Genomic DNA, 22,269 nt, shown 5'->3' with positions numbered 1-22,269 from the left:
TAAAAAATAATAGATTTATATGTTAATTTTAAAACGTTCTTTACTTCTTGACTTTATACAAAATTAATTTAAAAATATATAAATTTGAGGACCTTAATATGCAGCACAAACAAAATGCCACTGTGCACCGTAGAGAGTAGGGGAGACATTGATAAACGAAGCACATAATTGTCCGGATCCATATTCGGATATTTATTAAATACAAACAATATATCTGAATTCAAATACGGATAAATTTTATAATCCGTAAACGGAACGGAGAAGCGGAGCAGATTCTTAACTTGACTATGATCGAATTGAAGAGGTCCCAGTATATAAATGCCTCTTCTTATTTGATTCGTATTGTGGGACAATTTTTTTTTTTTTTTTGTTGCATTACTAAAAAACATTGATTTGATTATAATACTTGTATTATATTATATAAATGGATTATTCGTATGATAAAATTATCCGACAATTATTTGTTTCGTATTTGTATTTGAATCCGTATTCGTAGATTATCCACTCCGTATTAGTATCCATTTAAGACAGATTTGATTTTAGATTTTGACATCCATTTACTATATTCATTTGTATTCGTATCTCCTCATTCAAAGTCTGATACGAATTTAATTAGTATTAGCATTATCTGCTCCGAATACAAATGATTTACTGCAACCAATAAAAAAATGCGAGCTTATATGCAAAATTTGATGAAATATATATACTACGAAATCTGAATACAATAAATTATGATAGGGACGTACGGTTCCTCATTAATGACAAGACTGGTTGACATGATATGTCTGTACTAGACTAAATTAGAATCAAGAAGACTTGAGTCAACACTCAATAGAAGAGGAGGTAGTTCATCACTATTAATTGCAAAGGAACAGTTATTGGTGTCGGCTTGTTGTCCTTAGAGGTTTATGGCGAGAACTAGGGAACCGGATCAGTTGCACTTTTCTTAGGAAAGCTGAGTATGTATTGTATCCGTTATCTGAGCGATTGAAATTTAGTGTCTATTGTAGATACAGGTCTGTTTTGAGATCCGTGCAAGGTTAAAAAACATTCTGGATTTATAAATTCTACCGTCCGGTATTAAACTAGATTTGAATTCGTGAAGGGTCCTGCTTTTCAAAGATTGATAAGAGAGATAGAGAATGGAGAGATCAGGAGAGCATGATCCTGCTTTTCTTTCTAAGAAAAGCAGAGGATCTGGTTCCATAGAATTTGGAAAGACTTGGTAGCGGAATTAGGGTGTTGTTAATCTCACTAATATTTTGGTGAGGTTTTTCTCAACTTGAAGTGGCAAATTCTAACCCTTGAAAACAAATCTACTTCACTAGTAATTTGTTTACAAGTCAAATTGATAATTTTTGAAAATAATTTAGCATAAAGTCAACCGGTAAGAAAATAGATTTGTAAGTTAATTTTTAAATTTTCTTTTTGTGTTTGACTTTATACTGAATTAATTTCAAAATATATGAATTTGACATGTAAATACATTATTTGTAAAGCAAATCATTTTCAACTGTTCGGGTCGTCGTTTAAAATTAAACTCACCAAAAACAATTGATAAGCTTATGAACAACCTTCTACTCCACTACTCGAGGTTTAATATGGCTATTAAGATCGGCACTCATAACCTTATCAGGATGAAGGATGAAGGTAGTAGCGCATTATCATTGAACATATCTCCAGTGTTAAAGGTCTAAAGGTAGGTGTGACTTACTAGAGGAAAATTGATCTACGATTTAGGTCCAGTAGTCTACAAGCCCGTGTGAAGCCCAACAAATTCACCCTATCTAATAATTTTGTCCCCAGAACACATAAGAAAAATGTTACTCATAAGAAAAATAAAAAGTGCAGTGGCGCGATCCGAGACTATTTGTTTACAGCTGAAAAGGCTCACTATTTGTTTAAAATAAATACTACTCGTGAGAAAAATAAAACAAAATTTCATTTAAAATAAGGGAATCACAATGGTGTGAAATAATTTACAGCTGAGAAGGCCCACATTTTGTTTACTAAAGTGGGCCTTATTTGAGAGACCATAATATGCGTGTAGTATCTTACTTTTCAAATAATCCTCGGCCATTGTTCCGATTTAAAAAATTGATATTGAGACATAACATATGGCTAATTTTAGTTATAAATTAAAGGTAATCATAGTTTTGATCTAAATAGATACTTCTAAGGGACACAATATCTGGTTTAAAACAAGTTTCTGGTCAAAAAGTCTGATTTTCCAAGCCGAATCGGCCAATACCCGTTGATACACCAATCCTGGATTGGTATCGGTTAGGAACGATCCTGATACCGATACTGATTTTTCCTTCTATGCATACAATATCGTTTTTACTTTTAATTGCGTTGACGTTGTTATCTTAGCTTTGCATCCGTTTTTAATTTGAACTGTTGATGATTTATATTTATATATATATGAGGAGGGATCAAGTTACCACAACTATTTTCTACATTTTCAAAGTCCAAATCGTCGATCCAAATTGTTAGATGTGATCTCTACAATAAAATGTGCTTGGAGACCAAATTTTATATTTTTTTTGGAATTTTTTTACTATTTATTAAGATGGGTTCAAAATTCAATGGTCTTAATTTGACTAGTTTTTGTACCCATCTTAATAAATAGTAAAAAAATTCCAAAAAAAATATAAAATTTGGTCTCCAAGCACATTTTATTGTAGAGATCACATCTAACAATTTGGATCGACGATTTGGACTTTGAAAATGTAGAAAATGGTTGTTGTAACTTGTTGTAACTCAAAAATTGTTATAACTTGATCCCTCATATATATATATACACTATTTATATATATATTTCAATTACGCCCCAATTAGGATCTAGCTAGGTAGCCTCCATTTGCTAACCCTTTTTTAAACCCATCATTTCAACCAACAATTTTAAAAATACATTCAACCAAATATATAAATAGACAACATGGATAGTGCATATTGTACTCACCAACAACAAACATATCTGTAACATAACAACATTTTAGATTGCCAATAAGCCATATATATAATTAACTGTATATCATTAATTGTACCAGCAAAAATGTATATATCCTCTCGCAACAAGTCATAATTATCATCAGCAAAGCTTTCATGCAATTGTACTCACTGATTCTAACAATGACAAAAATGTACATCTTATGTGTACCAATAACTAACTATTGTTTCCAGTTACCACAAAAATGTACATTATATGTGTACCAAAAACTGACCAAGTTTCAATTTAGACGTGCCTTTGTCGAGGAGATAAAACATGATCCAAGAAGTACTTACACTATGTTGTACGGATCGCATGTAGTTCACGTTTCTTGTACGGTCTAGTGCTTAATTTGCTCTGCATGAACAAATCCCGAACATATTAACAACAAATATATAACAAATGAATCTGAAAACATGCATAATGATAGATCAAAATAGGTGATTAAGTGGCAAATCTTAATTTGAAAAAGATCTGAAATAATTTCTAATTATGAACTCCATGTTCTTCATCAAAAAAGAGCAGTATTCCCAGCCTCCCAGTTGGAGGGTTCAAATCATAAGTTTCCCTTTTTTTTTTTCCTCTGTTAAGGTTCTAACATTCGTACCAGGACTGGTCCTCCGACTGATTCCTTACTAGCAAACATTGTACAACATGAATCAATCAGTCTCAAAGAGAAAAAAATATGCACTAATCTGATTCGCAACTCGTGGAGTCTCTTCCCATTGTCTCTGCGCTGTGGATGTGCTAGAGAGTAATGAAGTAAATAAAAAATTTCATACAACTTTTCTTTTAGTCTAATTATGTGGATTCAAATTTTTTATGATTTATGTGTCTTTTAAACATACTAAAATTACCCTTTTATTTGTAAGCCTCATAGATACTTAAAATGAGCTTGAATTTCACACTCTTATTTTGCAGGATCAGCTTGAACTTTTTGAACGGGCAACTCTCTTTACATTTTATAAATTGTTCGTTAATTGTGAATAAAAATGAGCTTAATATTAAGTATATTTGAAACTAGTTAAAATAGTTGTACCTTTTTCAAATTTGTCCGGCATATTTATAATATTACGTCCGATTTAAATCAGGACCATAAATGTCTTTCTTAATGTACGTATTTTGAATGCTTGTTACATTTCTCAAAGTAGAGAGAAATAGGGCTGCTCATGAGCCGAGTTGAGTCCGAGTTAAGAAAAATTTAGATTTAATTCACGAATTCATGAGCTGAGTTGAGTCTGAGTTGCTAATTTAGTTCCCAATAAGAAACTTCAATTTGAAATCAACTCGTTAGCAACTCGAGTTGAGACAAGTCAGATCGACTACTTGAATTTTAAAAATAGAGTTATGAATCCATAGCATGACTCGATCCATAATATACATGTTACCATATCCTCACTCAAATATTTTATTAGATAATTTCAAGGATGGTTCCCACTTCCGAGATCCCCAAAAATGCCAAAGTCGCTTTGCATAATTGGTCCAAAAATACTTGGATAAAAACTTCTAATTAAGTTCAAAATCTCAAAATCACACTTAATATATAAAACGCGAACATCATAATTATTGTTTTTAATTAATTATTTTACATTTTTCTTCTGTAATAAACCAGTACTCGTTTAATAACTAATTGGTTATGTCTAAAATGAACTGATCAAAGTTCTTTTGCGAAGAGCCCTTAATTTCAATTGCATCCTGAAGAATTTTTCTCACTTTCTTTATCTCATATCTAGCCTGTTCTCCCTTCTTCCCTTGCATCAAATCCTTCACTCGGCCCGCCACATCATCAGTGGCCACCTTGTTCAACTCCCCGATCGCAAGTCCGATCTGCCAGTCTCTTACAACCAACTTCATATTCGTAAACTGGTCCGTCAAGAGGGGAAAACATAGCATCGGCACACCGCACCACACGCTCTCTAGTATTGAGTTTCATCCGCAATGCATCAAGAAACCCCCTATGGCTGAGTTCGACAACACTTCAACCTGACAGCACCATTGCACGACAATTCCACGTCCTTTTGTCTCTTCCAAGAAACCCAGTGGTAACGGGTCAGGCTCATCAGAGCTAACAACATCTGGTCAGAGAACCCATATAAAGTTTACCTTGCTATTCATTATTCCTTGTGCAATTTCACACAAATCCCTTTTACTGACATGAGCATGCCGACAACACGTGTAAAACAGAATACATGAATTGATCATGGTTAAGTGATCTGCCGAAGGTTAAAGGGAGGCCGTCACTTACTGTCTAGTACTGTATGTCGAGGCCAGTTAAACGAGCCGAGTAAAATGGGTCATCTCCGTCACGACAGTCTGCACCTGCAGCTTTCACGGTTTGGTGGTGCACGGCTTCTGTGTTGATGAAGGTGATGGTGACTCCACGAGCAGCTAAGCACAATGCCAGATGGACGGTTGGGATGATGTGGCCTTGCAGTGGATAGGGCATCACTACAGCATGAGGCCTTGGTTTTGCCATTCTTTGGTGGTGGTGGTGATTCTGGTTATAAAACTTGGTATGGAGAAGCTATATTGTTAAATAACTGTCTATAAATAAAACTTGATTCTTGTTATAAAACTTGGTATGTAGTTGATTCAGTTTTGTTACTTTTTTTCTCTTTGTTTGATAAATAAAAAATAGATGACTACAGGAAAATAATTGGTTGCGTCAGTAAACCTACTCTGGAGTCTGGGGAGGTATCTCTCTTGATATTCAATTGAATACAAGTTGGAGTTTGTACGTACTTTCAAATGATTCTTCTTCTTTCCAACCTTACTCATTTTTGTATTTCTAAAAATATCGCATTAATTGTAATTGATTCCCTTCTTTTATGATTTAATACGGTGGCCAATTCTCAATTCTTAATATAATGTTCACAACAACCACTTGGTCACTACAAAAATTGCCAATTATTTGATTTAATCTATTTTGTTCGCCTCTCCGACAATCCTCACTCATGCTTATGTAACCATTGAAAAACAAATTATGTTCGACAGCTAGTTTGTATAAAAGGACAAGCAAGTAATTTAGGTCATCAACATGTTAGGTAATTTTTTTCTGTAAAAAAAAAGAAAGCAAGAAGAAAACAAAACATCTGACACATCTTGAAAAGCATCTATTACCTTCCCTAGACAGAGACAAATTTAAGTTCTTCATAAAAATGCTTAAATTCCTTATCTGGTACCAAACAGCTATAATAATATATGCTGTTTGTTTGATCAGCCGCCTCTGTTGATCATATGGAGCTGAATTCTTAATTAAATGTTAACAATCAAAACTCTTATTATAACCCTTTACCCACTTGTTCATTCCTCGTTACATTGTTATTTCTTGCTGAGCTTAAGCTCATATTGGCATTTCTCAAAAAAGTATATATGCTTAATATCATATGATGTAGTTAGTACAAGGACCAGTCAAACTGTCTCAAATTTGCAAACGTTGTATATAGAGAAAACTTTCCTGTTGAATTTGATGGCAAATCAGATGATGTAGAAGGCCCAAAATTGGACGGGCTGGAAAGCCCATTGCTCTGGCTGTACTGCCTCTCTGATCTGCACTGCTCATGGTGACAGCGTACTTACTTACCAAACACTAACACCCTAAATTTCAGGAGTCGCTACTTCTTTTATGAGTAGACTTGTATTGCCTATTCTAGAAATAAGGGGTGTGTTTTGAGATTCGTGCGATGTTAAAGAATGGTCTGGATTTAAGTATTCTACCGTCTGATACCAAACAGGATATAAAATCAAGAAAAGCAAAGTCACCCTCTCCACCGAATGGTCGAGGTTTAATATGGCTATTAAGATTGGCGCTTATAACCATATCTAGATGAAGGATGAAGGTAGTGGCGCATTTAATGGAACATATCAGGTGTTAAAGGGCTAAAGGTAGGTGTGACTTGCCAGAGAAAAATTCATCTAGGATTTAGGTCCAGTAGACTACAAACCCGTGTGAAGCCCAACGAATTCAGCCGATCTAATCATTAATTTTGTCCCCAGAACTCCCCGTGTGTCACTTCACAATAATCTAAAATGTGCAGTGGCATGATCCGAGACCAGCAAAACAAATATTACTCATAAGAAAAATAAAACGAAATTTCTTTTAATATAAAAGAATCACAAAGTTGTCAAATAGTTTACAGCTGAAAAGGCTCACTATTTCTTTACTAAGGCCTATTGACTAAACTGGGCTTTATTTGAAGTTAGATACGGTTTAAGCCCATATTGTGGGGGTAGCATCTTACTTTTCGAACAACCCTAGGCCATTGTCCCAATTGAAACAATTGATAATGAGAAATAACATGTGGCTAATTTTCGTTGTAAATTAAAGGTAATCATATTTTAGATCTAAATTAAGATACTTCTAAGGGACGCAATGCCTGATTTGATAATATGCCCCTTTTTATAAAGTACGGGTATCATACTAGTTGGCTATTATAGAATTTAATGTGTATGGGTATATACTATAAATTATCCTTGAAATTTACACAGGAGGGATAAATCATGTACTAATTGTACAGATTTGTTGATGAGAAACAGTTTCTGTTATTAAAGATTGATGCTCAATTTGGTACAATAAATTATAAAAAATTACAAATTTGTGCCCTTAAAACAAAAACTGCTAAGGATGTAGATACAATAAAATGTATCTTAAAATTAGATGTGTTAAAATTATTAAAAAAAAAGACCATAAAGATGCATGTAACCTAATTAAGTATTTTTCTTTTAATATCTCAGTTTAGCACTGAAATTTTAATTGTTCTGTTCGCTCTTAAATTAAGAGGAGAGTGTGATGAGTCGTGGACAAAACATATTATAAAAAGTAATTAATAGATTTTACAGAAACATAGAAGAAAACAGAGAAGAAAGTGTGAATTTTAAAATTATATTTCAAAGTGAAAGGTAAGTCATCGGTCAATTGAATTAAAGTCTCAGTTCAAGAAACCTGCATGTACAAGTCTTGGAGGTGTGCTAAGAGGTCTTCCATAGAAGAGATTTTGCCAGAATTGCTTGCGTGTTGTCATATTTGGAAGCAAATGAATGCACATTTATTTTTTGGGAGTATGTACACTTTATTTAAATTTTGAATAAAATCACCTATGCAGCAACTGCCAAGTTTCTCAAAAAGGACAATACACGCCTGTACCCGGTGCTTAAAATAACCATGAAAATTGAATAGTAAAAGAAACAAAGGAAAGGAAACCAAATATATATAGTGCAGAGTTACAAGGTGCTTTTTAATAAAACTTCGTAGCAAATTACAAAAACAAAAGACAAACCAGATAGAACATCAAAAGGAATGACAAACAAGGAAGAAAAAAAAAACGATTAATATAACAACTCATTCCTAACATACATGGTAAGGCCACTTTTCTCTAGTTCAATTTAGAAGCCCGAAACAGTACTGTGAAAGTTAAAAAGTATCATGGTTTTGGGGGACGGAAGTAGGCAAAAACTGCAAAGAAAGATTGTACAAATGTAAGAACTAGAAGTATGAAAGCAGCGAAGAGAGAAATTATTGTCCATGGGTTGCTAAAGTAATCACGAATAAATTTTGCTCGATGTCTGTTCCATCTTAATCCAATGTATCTGTTGACTTCCATGTATAATCCCACCAAATAGTGATCTTGCCCAACACAATTACCTTCGGTGAGATGGTTGATGAAATGAGCCAACTCCTCTTCACTCCCTAGCCAGTTCTCAATGATTCCGCACTCTTGTAATATTGTCACATCATTTGGTGTGTTGATTAGATTATCCAAAAATTCTACAAACCTTCCAAAGGGTCTATGCTTTTTGCCATATTTGGAATGTTCAAATGCTATAAGGTTTGCGAAAATAGGCTTAGTGAAATCGCCGATTTTCAGTTTTGGGATTTTCAAGACACCATATTCAAATGATATGTCAAGCATATGTTTCGGGTTGACCTTTGGTGTGAATTTCAGGCCCTTTTGTTTGAGTTCAGTAGCAGAAGGGATCACCTCTGAGGATATATTCCCGGTAGAATTCGGCAATGCCACTGACAAGTTTCGAGATGTCGAATGACGAAATCTTCTTGTGAGCAAACCTTTGATTATATTGGGGCCGAGAATTCTGGTATGATCAAATGATTTGGAACTCAGTGCAGCTGGTTCCTCTGGCTTGGGCACTAAACAGTGATAATAGAGATGGACCAAATGATGAATTTCAGCTGGTAGAGGCTGTAGTTTTATGGAGTCTTTGGAATCACCTGTTATTTCTTCGGACAAAAACTGAATAAGATAATTAATAAAATTATTTCTATCTTCTTGGTTTAAACCAATCTCGTACAACTTATCCACTATAAAGAAGGGAATTTGGTTCTCTAGAAGTAGAAAATCAAAAAGTACAAAAGGTGAATTCCAGCCAAACTCCAAAAAAAAATTGAAATTTCCTTCGTAAAATTTTAAAAACAACTCGAGCACGAAACATCCGTCAAGCAGCATCATCTCGACAAATGCATTGCTGTCAAGATCAACTGTCTCATTATAACACCTCCGTGTTCTCTTTTCTAGCAATTTCATCTCTGATATACAGAGATCCAAACTTAAGTGGTTCCCACGGGACAAGAAATCCTCCAAGAACCGCCATTTTTGCTCCTCCATGGCCCGGAGGTGCTTTTGACCATGGTGGAATGGGCCGATGGAGATGACAGAGGGCTCGAAGAGTTTCTTCTTGCTTTGGGAAATGTTATGTGGTGTGCGAAAGATGGTGAAATTCTTTGCCTCGTTAGTTTTGCCCCATAATTTGTTAGATTGCATTGATTCTGACAGAGCAGAGGCTTCGAGATCTAAAACTATCTAGGATTCTTCCATTGATATTTTTTGGTGAATGGAAAAGTTTTGGTTCAACTTAAACAAAACGTCCTTTAACATTTGTCTTTATATTGATCATTAGTGTGGCCCCATCACTTCACTATTTGCCTCCTCAATAATATTTTTTCATGGTCAAAGCTCTATCACGCTGAGCTATAAGATAGAGCTTGGAGAGTGATAGGACCTTCACCAGCTCTAATCTAACGACACATGCAATAAACATGTGATTCTCACGTGAAGGTATCATTTTATAATTTATTGAATCGAGATTGCAATTTATTTAATGGGCTCGACATTTCAGAGGTTTCCTTTTGGAATAGATATTAGAAAATGATTCCATTCAAAAGTTTCCATTTCAAATAGATTCAGCTTTCATCAAAAGGTGAAAATTAATTAATCCCCCGTCTATCAAGTTAGTTTATTAATTATGTACGAAAACATTTAATTATTAACTATTATGGACTAATTTGACTAATTTACTTTTGTGTGACTCATTGCCTCATTGGTAACTATTCATAACGCATATTGGTCAATACTATATATGGATCAATATTTTTGATTTCAAAGATCAAACAGTCAATCTGAAACGTTCAATATGATATTCATTTGAAAATTTACATGTAAATCAAAATTTACATTTGTTGTTGTTTTTTTTTTTTACTGTTTTTTTATGATAGGGTAGAAAATCACTTGATCTAAAATTATCTGTCATTCAGTAGTAGTGAGTTTCTACCTATTTAAAAATATAGTAAAAAAGTTTCAACTATATAAAATTTAGTTTTCAAGTGCATTAATTTTAATTTGATGATCATGTTGAATGGATTAAATTGACTGTGTGATTGTTAAAAGGGACCATGTTGATCCATAGTACAGATCAATATGCATAGTATCATGGCCTCACTCTTTACTTTTTACTATAATGATCTAGTATTATGTATTGCTATCATGTTTTGGTTTTTCGTACATTTTGTCTGTCATTTATATATTGTAATCTTTGTAAGAAGTGGAAGATTATTTCCCCATTCAACAACTGTAAGTTATGGAAGCGTTTAATTGTCCACAGCTTTTTGTCCACCATTTGTCCACAGCTTTAACTTGCGCGAATATTGTAAAATTACTTCTACACGTATAATTATTTAATATATCACATAAAATATATCAGTTAATCACAAAACATCCAGTAACCTTTTTGAAGTGGTCCCATGATAGTTAGAAAAAGTTTGCAACTTGCACAACAGGACAAAATAAATGTACTTTCAAACTGTACTTTCGGAAATTACAGTTATAGGAAATTATTGGCAGTTAGAGTTAGTTATTAGCGGTTATTGGCAATTAGAGGTAATTATTAGCGTCTGTACTGGGTTGAATCTTGTATACTGTAAAATTGAATCTTGTATACTAAAAAATTTCAATTGAATCTTGTATAATGTAAAATTGAATCTTGTATACTGTAAAATTGAATCAGCAGAACTATAAAATTGAATCTTGTATACAGTAGAATTTATAATTGAATCTTGTATACTGTAAAAATTAAATCTTGTATACAGTAGAATTTACAATTGAATATTGCATACTGTAAAATATATACTGTAAAATTGAATCTCGTATACTGTAAAATGTTCAAATAATACTGTAAATTTTCAATTGAATCTTGTATACTGTAAAAAAAACAGTTAGATGAGAGTGGATAAGGTTGTGGACAAATAGTGGACAAAACCCAGTGGATAGAAATCTTTTCTCTAAGTAATAACTGTCTGACTAAGATGTCATCATGAGCAGCTGGATGTAGATATCCGCGTGATCTGAACTTGTGTAAGTCAACTAATTTAAACAAATGAAGTTAGACTTGGAGATCTGCACTGAGTTTGACGAGTGATTTAAATAATTATGCAGTTGGCAACTTGGCATGCATTGCGCAATGTTAATTAATTAAACAAAATAAAGAATCTCAAGATCTGTCATTGAGCAGTGAGCCATGAAGTCTAAACTATAATTAAACATAATAAAATGAATGCTTGGTTTCTTTCACAAAAAACGTTCTCATCCTGTGCCGCATATATAGCATACAGATGACTAGATTTTTAAGAGAGGTTCCTGAAAATATGACAAAATGGGAATAAGAAATAAGAAGATAAATTATTTAGAGGTAAATTTCAAGATGAACCGAAATTGTTAATAAAATAGAAGCATGACTTCTATTCTTAAAAAAAAAAAAATCAACCGAAATTTAAATATTACATATAACCTGTGCTCTATAAATATATTACAAGTTTCGGAATTGTACACTACTCCAGGTATGCCGATTCTAACAACAACATATGAATCTAATATTTACATATCAAGTTAATTTACTTGAATGTGAAGATTGTGAAGCATGAATAAATTAGAAGATTGTAAAACCATGATTATCTGAGCAACCTGGAGAAACACATTCACAAGTTGAGGTGCTATTGGGTCGGGTAGGGTCCGAATACTATTATATTTGGACTTGTACCCTAAAAGTGTTCAGGTTCGAATTTAAATCTATATACTTATTAGTTTCAATCCTGATTGAATCTGATTTCGGACACATCTAATAGTAGATATTAGGGTCTAGTATTTCGGTTTCAAGTAGTAGGTACACATAACTTGTTTGTGAATTATTAGGTTTGGTCCGGATCCGGAGTGGACACATTCACAAGTATTTGAAAAACCTTTCACTCTTAAATATAATTTTTTTTTTAAACATCTCACATAATATATTTTTATAATATAAATTAATTAAAAGCTACTCAAAATAAAAATTATACCATTGTTCTTGTTCATAGAAACACACTCACGAGTTGTCAACAACGGGCACAAGGAAAATGCAATATCTTATTAAGCATATAAATTAATAAGATAATATGTGTAATATATACGTCCAAATTAATGGTGAGTTTTAGGCTATTACCTCAAGGATACATCAAGTTCTCGAAGATAAATTTTAGAGTGAGTCTATGGTACTATGCATATCACGGGTTGTTACCATGCTATGGCTTTATATTCGAGTTTTGAAATCCTAACTGTCGATCCGAATCGTTCATCTTGTTCTCCATATTAATATGTGTTTGGAGACCAAATTTTACATTTTTTGAAAAAATTTTACTATTTTTTTATATATTTAGAAAATCACTTGATCTGAAAATTCTAGACCATCCAAAAACAGTGATTTTCAATAAATCTAAAAATAATAGTATACAAATTTCAAAAAATATAAAATTTGGTCTCCAAACACATATTAATATGGAGAACAAGATGAACGGTTCGGATCGACCGTTAGGATTTGAAAACTCGAATATAGAGCCGTAGCACGGTAACAAATCGTAATATGCATAGTACCATAGACTCACTCTAAATTTTATAAGTTCCATAAAGAAAAAATATGTGCAAAGAATTTGCAGTAAATGGTAAAATAAAAAGAAGAACTATTTTGTGATTGTTGATAATTTTAAACTAGAATTAAACATATTAAAATGAAAAATAATAAAATGAAACATAATGAAATGAATGCTTCGTTTCTTTCATAAAAAATGAGAATAAGAAATAAGAAGATTAATTATTTAGAAGTAAATTTCAAGATGAACCGAAATTTAAATATAGAATATAACCTGTGCTCCATAAATATTACATTTTTTGGAATTGCACACTACTCCAAGTATGCCGATTCTAACAACAACATATATATACTACAAGAATGAAACAACTTCCGCGAAAGATATTGTCAGTATACCATTGTAGATACTTCTATAGCTAATAGAAAAATCACCTTTTTATTAGTACACCCTTACTGATAATCACTTTTTACTCTTGCAGATACTGTTCCATCAAATTAATTTACATGAATGTGAAGATTGTGGAGCAAGAATAATAAATGAAAAGCTTGTAAAAAAACATGATTATCTGAGCAACCTGGAGAAACAAACTCATGACTTGTCAACAATGGGCACGAGAAAAATGCAATATCTTATTTAGCTTATAGATTAATAAGATAAGATAATATGTGTAATATATATGTCCTAATTAATGGTGAGTTTTGGGCTATAACCTTAAGGATACATCATGCTCACTCGAAGATAAATTCTACAACTTCCAGAAAGCAAAAATATATCCAAAGAATTTGTAGTAAATGATAAAATAAAAAGAAGAACTATTTTGTAATTGTTGATAATTTCAGAAACGACAATCTAAATTATAGATATGTCTTAATTGTTTAGACATGGCGTACACTATATTTTGTGTCGATTTTAAAGACATTTAGTTTCCCACCAAACAATTTAAAAATCTTAACGGTGAATTTTTTTTTTTTTAAAGTAGTGGTAATACCATCGATTTCATTGAAATCAAACATACTTGATATGGTACCCAAATTAGGTACCATAACCAAATATGAAAAAGTCTACAACAATAAAGTGTCAATAGCAAAAGATAGAAAAATACAAGAAACAACCAACAAAGTAATAGAAATTACACAAAAACAACAACAAACCATGAAGTAAACAAAAACAAAAGCTAATTAAACAGTTAGCATAAGAAAAGATTACTAATCATAATCTAGTAAGTCTTTATCCGCTAATTCTTCTCCAGACATATGACCTAGAGGGCTGCCAGTTCCAGAAACCTGGGTTGACTCCTTATCCTCCTCCAGTATCTGATCTAGGAGATCCTTAACATCATATAGAAGCATTAGACTTAATTTCAAATATGAGTTTTCAGATCTAGATTTACAACAAAAAGTAGCTAAAGAAATTATTTTAAAACCTAATGATATAGCAGAAATGGGAGTAGTATCATCATTAAAGATAACTTTATTTCTTTCTAACCATACATTTCATAAGATAGCTCATCTTAGCAATTCTACAAGTAATCTATTATTTAAGAGAATAGAAGCATCAAGTAACCACAGATCATCTAAAGAATTACAATTAAAGATAAAAGAATTGTAGGATGTAATCCAATTCCAGATCAATCATACATAAGAACAATATATAAAGAGTAGCCGCAGGATCACAAGCAAGCAAGAAAGCAAACCGAGAATTAAGCTCCATCCACCTTCGTTTCCTTGTCGTCACCACCTCATAGGGCAACTGATACCTCTCATTTCTTCTCTCTCTTTTTTCTTCCTTATCTTCACCATTTTTCTTTCTTTTTATTTTTCATTTTCTCTCTCGATCTCCCTTCTCTGTTTTTACAGCTCCCCTTCCTTTTTCGATATCCCCCAAGGAGAAAATTAGTTTTTTGTATTTTATATGTCTTCTAAAACAAAAAGAAAGAAATTTACTATGTCATATTTCTAGAAGAAAGAAATCTAGAAAAATAGTTTGACTAACTAATGATATAATAATCTAAAGTATAAAAGCTTGGGTAAAGTTTCAGTCCAATAATATATTTAAACGGATAAACATGAATTATATTAAGTTAATTTGCACTTAGTCCCTCTACATCAGTAGGAATATCACTTGGCTGTTAACATGCTAAGGTTCTTTTTCTTTTCAAAAATATATTTGAAATCTAACTTATTACAATTTTAAATATACTATATTTCAAGTCAACTTAAATTTTAATATATTAAAAACTAGAATGTTACAATTATGATGGAGTTGGCTACGGTACTATACACGTAGCATAGAGGACCTCCATGCAATGGCTCAATATTTCAGTTTTCAAAATCATAACGGTTGATCAAAACCGTTCAATATGATATCCATATGAATATGTACTTGCAAACTAAATTTTACATTTTTTTCAGATCAAGTGATTTTCTACCTATCTAAAAAAATAGTAAAAAAATTCTAAAAAATGTAAAATTTGGTTTGCAAGTACATATTTGTATGGAGATCATGTTGAATGGTTCGGATCGACTGTTCGGATTTAAAAAACTCAAATATTGAGCCGTTGCACGGAGGCCCTCTACGATAGGCGTAGCATATTATCATTTTCCCAATTATGATATAAAATTTTCTTCAATTACGTGTTTCACTAACATCAAATCAAATAAAATTTTTAAATATTCAAAATTGGAATGTTACAGTATATAACCGTTTTTATTATATACGGTTACTTTCACTATGTAAAAATTACTATTTTCAGCGTTATTTTTTTAAGATATGACACGGCTCAATTGTATGAACAAAATAGAAAAAAAATCCAGGCGACATAGACTATATCCTATCCGGGATTTTTTTTTTTTTTTTTTGTGGTTTCATTATCTATTGTTTAATTTCTGTAATGGTGTAAAATTCAAGCATAGGTGTGAGAATTGTCAATACCATCACTAGTTGTCTGTCTTTTTACATTTTATCTTTTTTTTTTTTGAAAGTTTTACATTTGATCTTATAATTTGTATTGGTGATATACTGATACATGCATGTTGTCCAATTAACCTTCCTGTGTTCTTTCACTTCCTTGAAAATGTTGCAATTGTTGTAAAGGACTGTATTGACCAACATGTACCGATGTTGCAGTAGTTAGTAATAGGCTTACGGGAAGAACCAATATCGCATCAGATTCTGTAGGACGACCTTTTGAGCCGGTCAAATTTTGTTACCTCGTAACCTCGTTGTTATAATGGATAGAGATACAACTGATCTATAAAGGTGTCTTTGTTATATTACATACACTGTAAAACCAGTACACAACTTAAAACACTTCTTCCCTACCTCAGTCAGTGTAAAGGCCAATTTTTAATTGTTAGTGTAATGTTCCCAACCAGTACTCGGTCAGTAAAAAATTTGCCAATTATTTCCCGTGCTAATTAATTTAATCTCTCTTGCAGACCTCTCCTACCATCCTACTCATGGTTATGTGAGCATGGGACCATTGAAAAGAAAAAAGTTTAAATAATTAATTTAGGTCATCAACACGTTAGGTAATTGTATCTTTCAAAATAAGATAGAGGATTGCCTTCCCCAGAAAAAGACAAATTTGAGCTCTTTTTAATCTGTTTAAATTCCTCATCTGTTGCCAAACAGCTTTCATATGTATGATTAATTAGGTAGGTTTGTTTATATTATTTTATTGTTAATATGAGTCGGGAGAATACGATAAACAAGAAACAATAAAATATATAACTCAAAATCTGTACAAGATATCAAGTTTCTAAGATAACAACTAAAAGAAATATACATAAAACTATTTGAAAGAGGGGCGGGGGTTCTGAGACGGAGAGTTAGCTTTAACAAATTTTTATTAAATTATTGTGCTAAACCAAATTTTCCATATATTAAGATGGCAGATAATAATATTTCGGTAGATTGGAATGCTGGTACACAACTTAAAACACTTCTTCTTTACCCATGTAACTTTTATTCATTCTTGAAATGCCTCTTTAATTGCAATTGACTTCCTGCTCACCTCTAGGCTAATACGTGCAGAGACCAATTGATAATTTCAAATATAATATTGCTCACAACAACTACCCAGTGAATAAACCTTTTGCCAATTATTTTCAGTAACACTAAAAAAAATTGTGTCATTATTTATTTTTAATTTATTATATTACTTTTTCCTAATAATAAAATGACAGATCCTTTGGTGGAAACTTATATTATTAATAGTGAAAACAATCAGACCTTCTATAAAGAAAAATTATAAATTCATTAATAAAATGTAATTTAATTAAATAATAATGAACAGAATACTAGATAAGTCCTTAAATATTTGAACCTTTTTCTTATAATTGAAAACTTAAGGGCTATTTTGTAAATGTTCATTTGATAACCTTAAATCAGCCGCCTCTCTTTTGTCCTCTTGTTCGAATAAAAAAGGTTCCCATCACTTGTTTCCCTTCGCCAGTACATGCTCCTCCTTTCTCTGCTCTATGACTTCATTGAATGAACAAAACGAAAAAAGTAACAAAGAAAAATCCTCTCTGATTCTTTTTGTTCTTCACCAGTTAATAAAAGTGGTCATATGCTACCGATATTCATTAAAAAAATCACAAGGTTCTGTGAAAATGGTACCAAGCCGGCACCACCCCACATAAGTTCTTACACGTCTAAATTATTACAAGCACCAACATAGCTAAAGAAATTAACAAAACAGCAAACTAAATGCTAAAAGAAGTCTCATACTACTCAAAAGGCAAATATACATAACGGTCATGTTGGTACATATATATCCATCCGGTCTTCGTCATTGGACTTTGTGCGATACATTGCTATCATATTCAAATTCCTCTCTAAGTCTGCGCCTAACACTAGTACAAACAATAATTCATATAATTCCGTCAAAAAAGAACAAATAATTAATAAAACGATATACCATTTTACAAACATCTCAATAGTTGTGACGACCCATAGGATCCTCTCTTGTCCACATCAAACTAACTTATTGTTGAATTGTTATTAATGCCAACTCTTGATGGAAAATAATTTAATCCACTCGTTTTACAAATAAATTTTCATATCATCGCCTTTTGGATTTCCAATAAGGTAATTAGACTTTTTTCATAATTTGAATGATTTATATCATGAGAATTAATATCTGCGCATGATAATTGGTTTGTGTATGGAAAATATGTTTTCTTTCACAATGTAATATACAACAACATATTTAACAAGTTCAGATTGTGTGTTTTGAGTTTTTGTTTTGTGATTGGAGTGTGGAATTGCCGTGATGGAATTCATGTATGGTGTTTGTCTTCATCTAAGAGACTAGCTAGCATGCGATAGTCTTGTTATATATTCGGGAGAAAATCACAGTTATTGGTGGTATTTATATAATTTAATACATTTAAAACTATTGAGTATAAAACTTGTTTTAAAGAAGCAATGTTAAATAACTGTCTATAAAGCTTTATAGTTTATTCAGTTTTGTTACTTTTTTTCTCTCTTTGTTTGACAAATAAAAAATAGATGACTACAAGAAAATAATTGGTTGCGGCAGCAAACCTACTCTGTAGTCTGGGGTGGTATCTCTCTTGATATTCAATTGAATACAAGTTGGAGTTTGTACGTACTTTGAAATGATACTTCTTCTTTCCAACCTTACTCATTTTTGAATTTCTAAAAATATCAAATTAATTTGTAATTGATTCCCTTCTTTTATGATTTAATACGGTGGCCAATTATCAATTCTTAATATAATGTTCACAACAACAACCACTTGGTCACTAAAAAAATTGCCAATTATTTGATGTCCTAATTAATTTAATCTATCTTGTTCGCCTCTCCGACCATCCTCACTCATGCTTATGTAACCATTGAAAAACAAATTATGCTCAACAGATAGTTTGTATAAAAGGACAAGCAAATAATTTAGGTCATCAACATGTTAGGTAATTTTTTTCTGTAAAAAAAAAGAAAGAAGAAAACAAAACATCGGACACATCTTTGAAAAGCATCTATTACCTTCCCTAGACAGAGACAAATTTAAGTTCTTCATAAAATGCTTAAATTCCTTATCTGGTACCAAAGAGCTATAATAATATATGCTGTTTGTTTGATCAGCCGCCTCTGTTGATTATATGGAGCTGAATTCTTAATTAAATGTTAACAATCAAAACTCTTTTTATAACCCTCTATCCATTTGTTCATTCCTCGTTAGATTGTTATTTCTTGCTGAGCATAAGCTCATATTGGCACAAAGAAGTATATGCATAATATCATATGATGTAGTTAGTACAAGGACCAGTCAAACTGTCTCAAATTTGCAAACGTTGTATATAGAGAAGACTTTCCTGTTGAATTTGATGACAAATCAGATGATGTGGAAGGCCCAAAATTGGACGGGCTGGAAAGCCCATTGCTCTGGCTGTACTGCCTCTGTGATCTGCACTGCTCATGGTGACAGCGTACTTACCAAACACTTACACCCAAAATTTCAGGAGTCGCTACTTCTTTTATGAGTAGACTTGTACGGCCTATTCTAGATATAAGGGGTGTGTTTTGAGATTTGTGCGATGTTAAAGAATGGTCTGGATTTAAGTATTCTACCGTCTGATACCAAACAGGATATAAAATCAAGAAAAGCAGAGTCACCCTCTCCACCAAATGGTCGAGGTTTAACATGCCTATTAAGATTGGCGCTTATAACCTTGTCTAGATGAAGGATGAAGGTAGTGGCGCATTTAATGGAACATATCAGGTGTTAAAGGGCTAAAGGTAGGTGTGACTTGTTGAAGCAGAATTCATATTCGAGTTACTAAAAATAAAACAACCCACAAACTTCAACTACGTATTACATCCGATTATCCTGATCCTTCCTCTTTCCTTCCTCTAATTCCGTCCATTGTATCAGCACTACAGTCATATCAACAGTATATACGTAAGAAATAGTTGTAAGTTAAAATTAAAATTACTATTTGTTGCTTGACACTACAAGTTAAGTTAGTTAATTAATGAAATAATAGTTGCCCTTATCTCTTTTGATGTTGAGATGCTGCCGCGCTGAAAACATTTTAATACAAAATAAAAGAGATCGAAATATGTTTTCCGTATGTTAGATATATCAAGCTAATTAATTAAAAAAAAATGTAACATGTTAAAATTAACAAGATAGAAAATAATTAAATACCATAGGGGTTCAAATATGTCTTTATTCCGTATGTTACTTTCATTTTTTAAACATTAATAAGTTTAAATTGGAAAACTAAAATATCAAAATAAACCGTTAGATGTGATCTATATTACTTTCTCTACAAACACACTAAATATTTACCGCTTTTCGGCTTGTAGGTGAAATGTACAATATTTTAATTATTTTCTCTACATTCACATCTAGTTGTAAAATGTAGGTAATATATACACCTTAGTTGTCATTTTCGTCATGACAATTGGGATGATGTACAATATCACATTATAAATTGCGAAGTCAATGTCATAAAAAAGAATTAAATAAGTTGTATTTGATTGGATCTACGCAATTAGGATAACATATAAAAGTGACCAAAACATAAAATATACCAAAAATGAAGTCAACTTGAAACATAGAGTGATTGAAAATAATTATCCAAAAATGATTTCACCCCCAAACAGACATTCCAGAAATTAATTAAATTTATTATTGCAATATGAACTACCAACTTGACCCCTAGTGAGGTAGAGTACTTTTTACAAATTTTCATTGGAGGCAGCAAAGGGATACTTGGGAGTGCGGGTATTACATAACGAAGTAAATGCACTCATTTGTGACAGAGCATCAGAAACAAATTCTAAATGACTGGGTATGTATTGTATCAAACATTAATTGTACTTAATTCCAACATAAAATCAACAAAATATGTAGCTAATTTTTACAAAAAAATTCAACCTGCATACAGTTCCCAGATGATGTGAGGCCATATAGGCAGCAGGCGGTTGATGGCATTGCTTGCATGTGCTATATATATATATGTTCTGTGAAGAATGCTTGAAACAGTAGGTGATTGTTTCCTTCTATCTATGTGATTGTAAATGCCATGTGAATATGTTATGTGCATGGATAATCACTTTTGACTAATTAATTGTGCTACGAGTGTACAAAACATCCGGTAATTTTGGCGTTATGACAATATTATATATAGATACTTGGTAATTTCCTTGTATCTGTGTGACTGTAAATGTTGTCAATATGTTATGTGGCTAATTAATGAACATGTCTTCGTTTTCTATGTCTAACAATATATGGCTGCTAGCCATTATAGATGGCATATTAATTAAGAAAAAAAAATATGCATCTCAAACACGGTTACATAAAAAAAGTGTATGGATGATCTAAAACGGCTCTCGTAAAAAAATACCCGTGTATACATCGTAAAAAATCAGTGCTCTTTTGGGAAGACTGACACGGTTTCACTCTCCAAAACAATCTATACATCATAAGAGATCTGTCACTTTTTCGGAGAACATACACGGTTGATTCTCACTGAATTGTGTATATATATTATGAAATATATCGTACACGGTCTATTTAAGAGACCGTGTATGTTTGGGATATATATATACATGGGTCGAAGCCGTGAACAATCTACCGATCTTTTCATAGAAGATGCCTGTCGGCACGGTTATAAATTAAACCATGTGTCATTAGATTTTCAGACCGTTGATGGTCGCGTTTTCTGAACTAGTTCAAGATCAATTAGTGGAGTAAATCGACAAAGCAAGTATAGAAAGAAGAGGAACAGCTGCTGTGACAGTTTGAAAGTTTTCTTTTCATTTATTTGCATTAAGATAATGTGGTATTATTATTGTGTTATTTAGTAAAATTTGAATTATGTAAATGTGATGTGACTTAATGTGGAATTAATATATTATTTGTTGTCTTATTTATGTTATTTGATGTAATGTTGTATGTTTCCTATCAAATATTATGGAGAAATGCAAATAACAAAATAAAATAAAAAACTGACAGAATAGTATCAGCGACCGGGTTTGACTTTCTGCGACCGTTAATTGTGGTCGCATATATCTCTTCGTGACGTCAGCAAAAAACAACAACGACAAAAAAAAA

General features: G+C 32.2%; 3 protein-coding genes and 1 pseudogene across 3 annotated transcripts in view; all 4 read right to left on the bottom strand.

The window, feature by feature from the left end:
• LOC144557628 (UPF0481 protein At3g47200-like) overlaps positions 1 to 22,269 on the bottom strand; it is an 85,294-nt gene that overhangs the window by 16,143 nt on the left and 46,882 nt on the right. The window lies entirely within an intron of this gene.
• LOC144556678 (UDP-glycosyltransferase 86A1 pseudogene) lies at positions 4,414 to 5,194 on the bottom strand (annotated as a pseudogene).
• Positions 8,138 to 22,269, bottom strand: part of LOC144556676 (UPF0481 protein At3g47200-like) — a 37,270-nt gene continuing 23,138 nt past the window's right edge. The window contains exon 2 of the mRNA XM_078305066.1: positions 8,138 to 8,329. The gene's annotated coding sequence lies outside the window, so the exon portion shown is untranslated. The remainder of the gene's footprint in view (positions 8,330 to 22,269) is intronic.
• Positions 8,413 to 9,768, bottom strand: LOC144556677 (UPF0481 protein At3g47200-like). Its single transcript, XM_078305067.1, has 3 exons — positions 9,438 to 9,768; positions 8,634 to 9,137; positions 8,413 to 8,444 (listed from the first exon to the last, which is right to left on the bottom strand). Exons 1-3 carry the CDS (start codon positions 9,766 to 9,768, stop codon positions 8,413 to 8,415), a joined length of 867 nt encoding a protein of 288 aa, XP_078161193.1.

Source organism: Carex rostrata, chromosome 7 (genome assembly GCF_964058835.1).
Source record: "Carex rostrata chromosome 7, lpCarRost1.2, whole genome shotgun sequence".
Classification (NCBI taxonomy): Eukaryota; Viridiplantae; Streptophyta; class Magnoliopsida; order Poales; family Cyperaceae; genus Carex; species Carex rostrata.
This window is presented reverse-complemented; position numbering and strand designations above follow the sequence as displayed.

Excerpts from the sequence above, each read along its gene's own strand:
- LOC144556677 (XM_078305067.1), bottom strand. The coding sequence starts at position 9,768 with ATGCAATCTAACAAATTATGGGGCAAAACTAACGAGGCAAAGAATTTC. Across the intron at positions 9,138-9,437 it reads GATGATGCTGCTTGACGGAT|TGCCCAAGCCAGAGGAACCA; the intron begins GTTTCGTGCTCG and ends ATCACTGTTTAG. Across the intron at positions 8,445-8,633 it reads CATCAACCATCTCACCGAAG|TTTTTGCCTACTTCCGTCCC; the intron begins GTAATTGTGTTG and ends CTTTCTTTGCAG.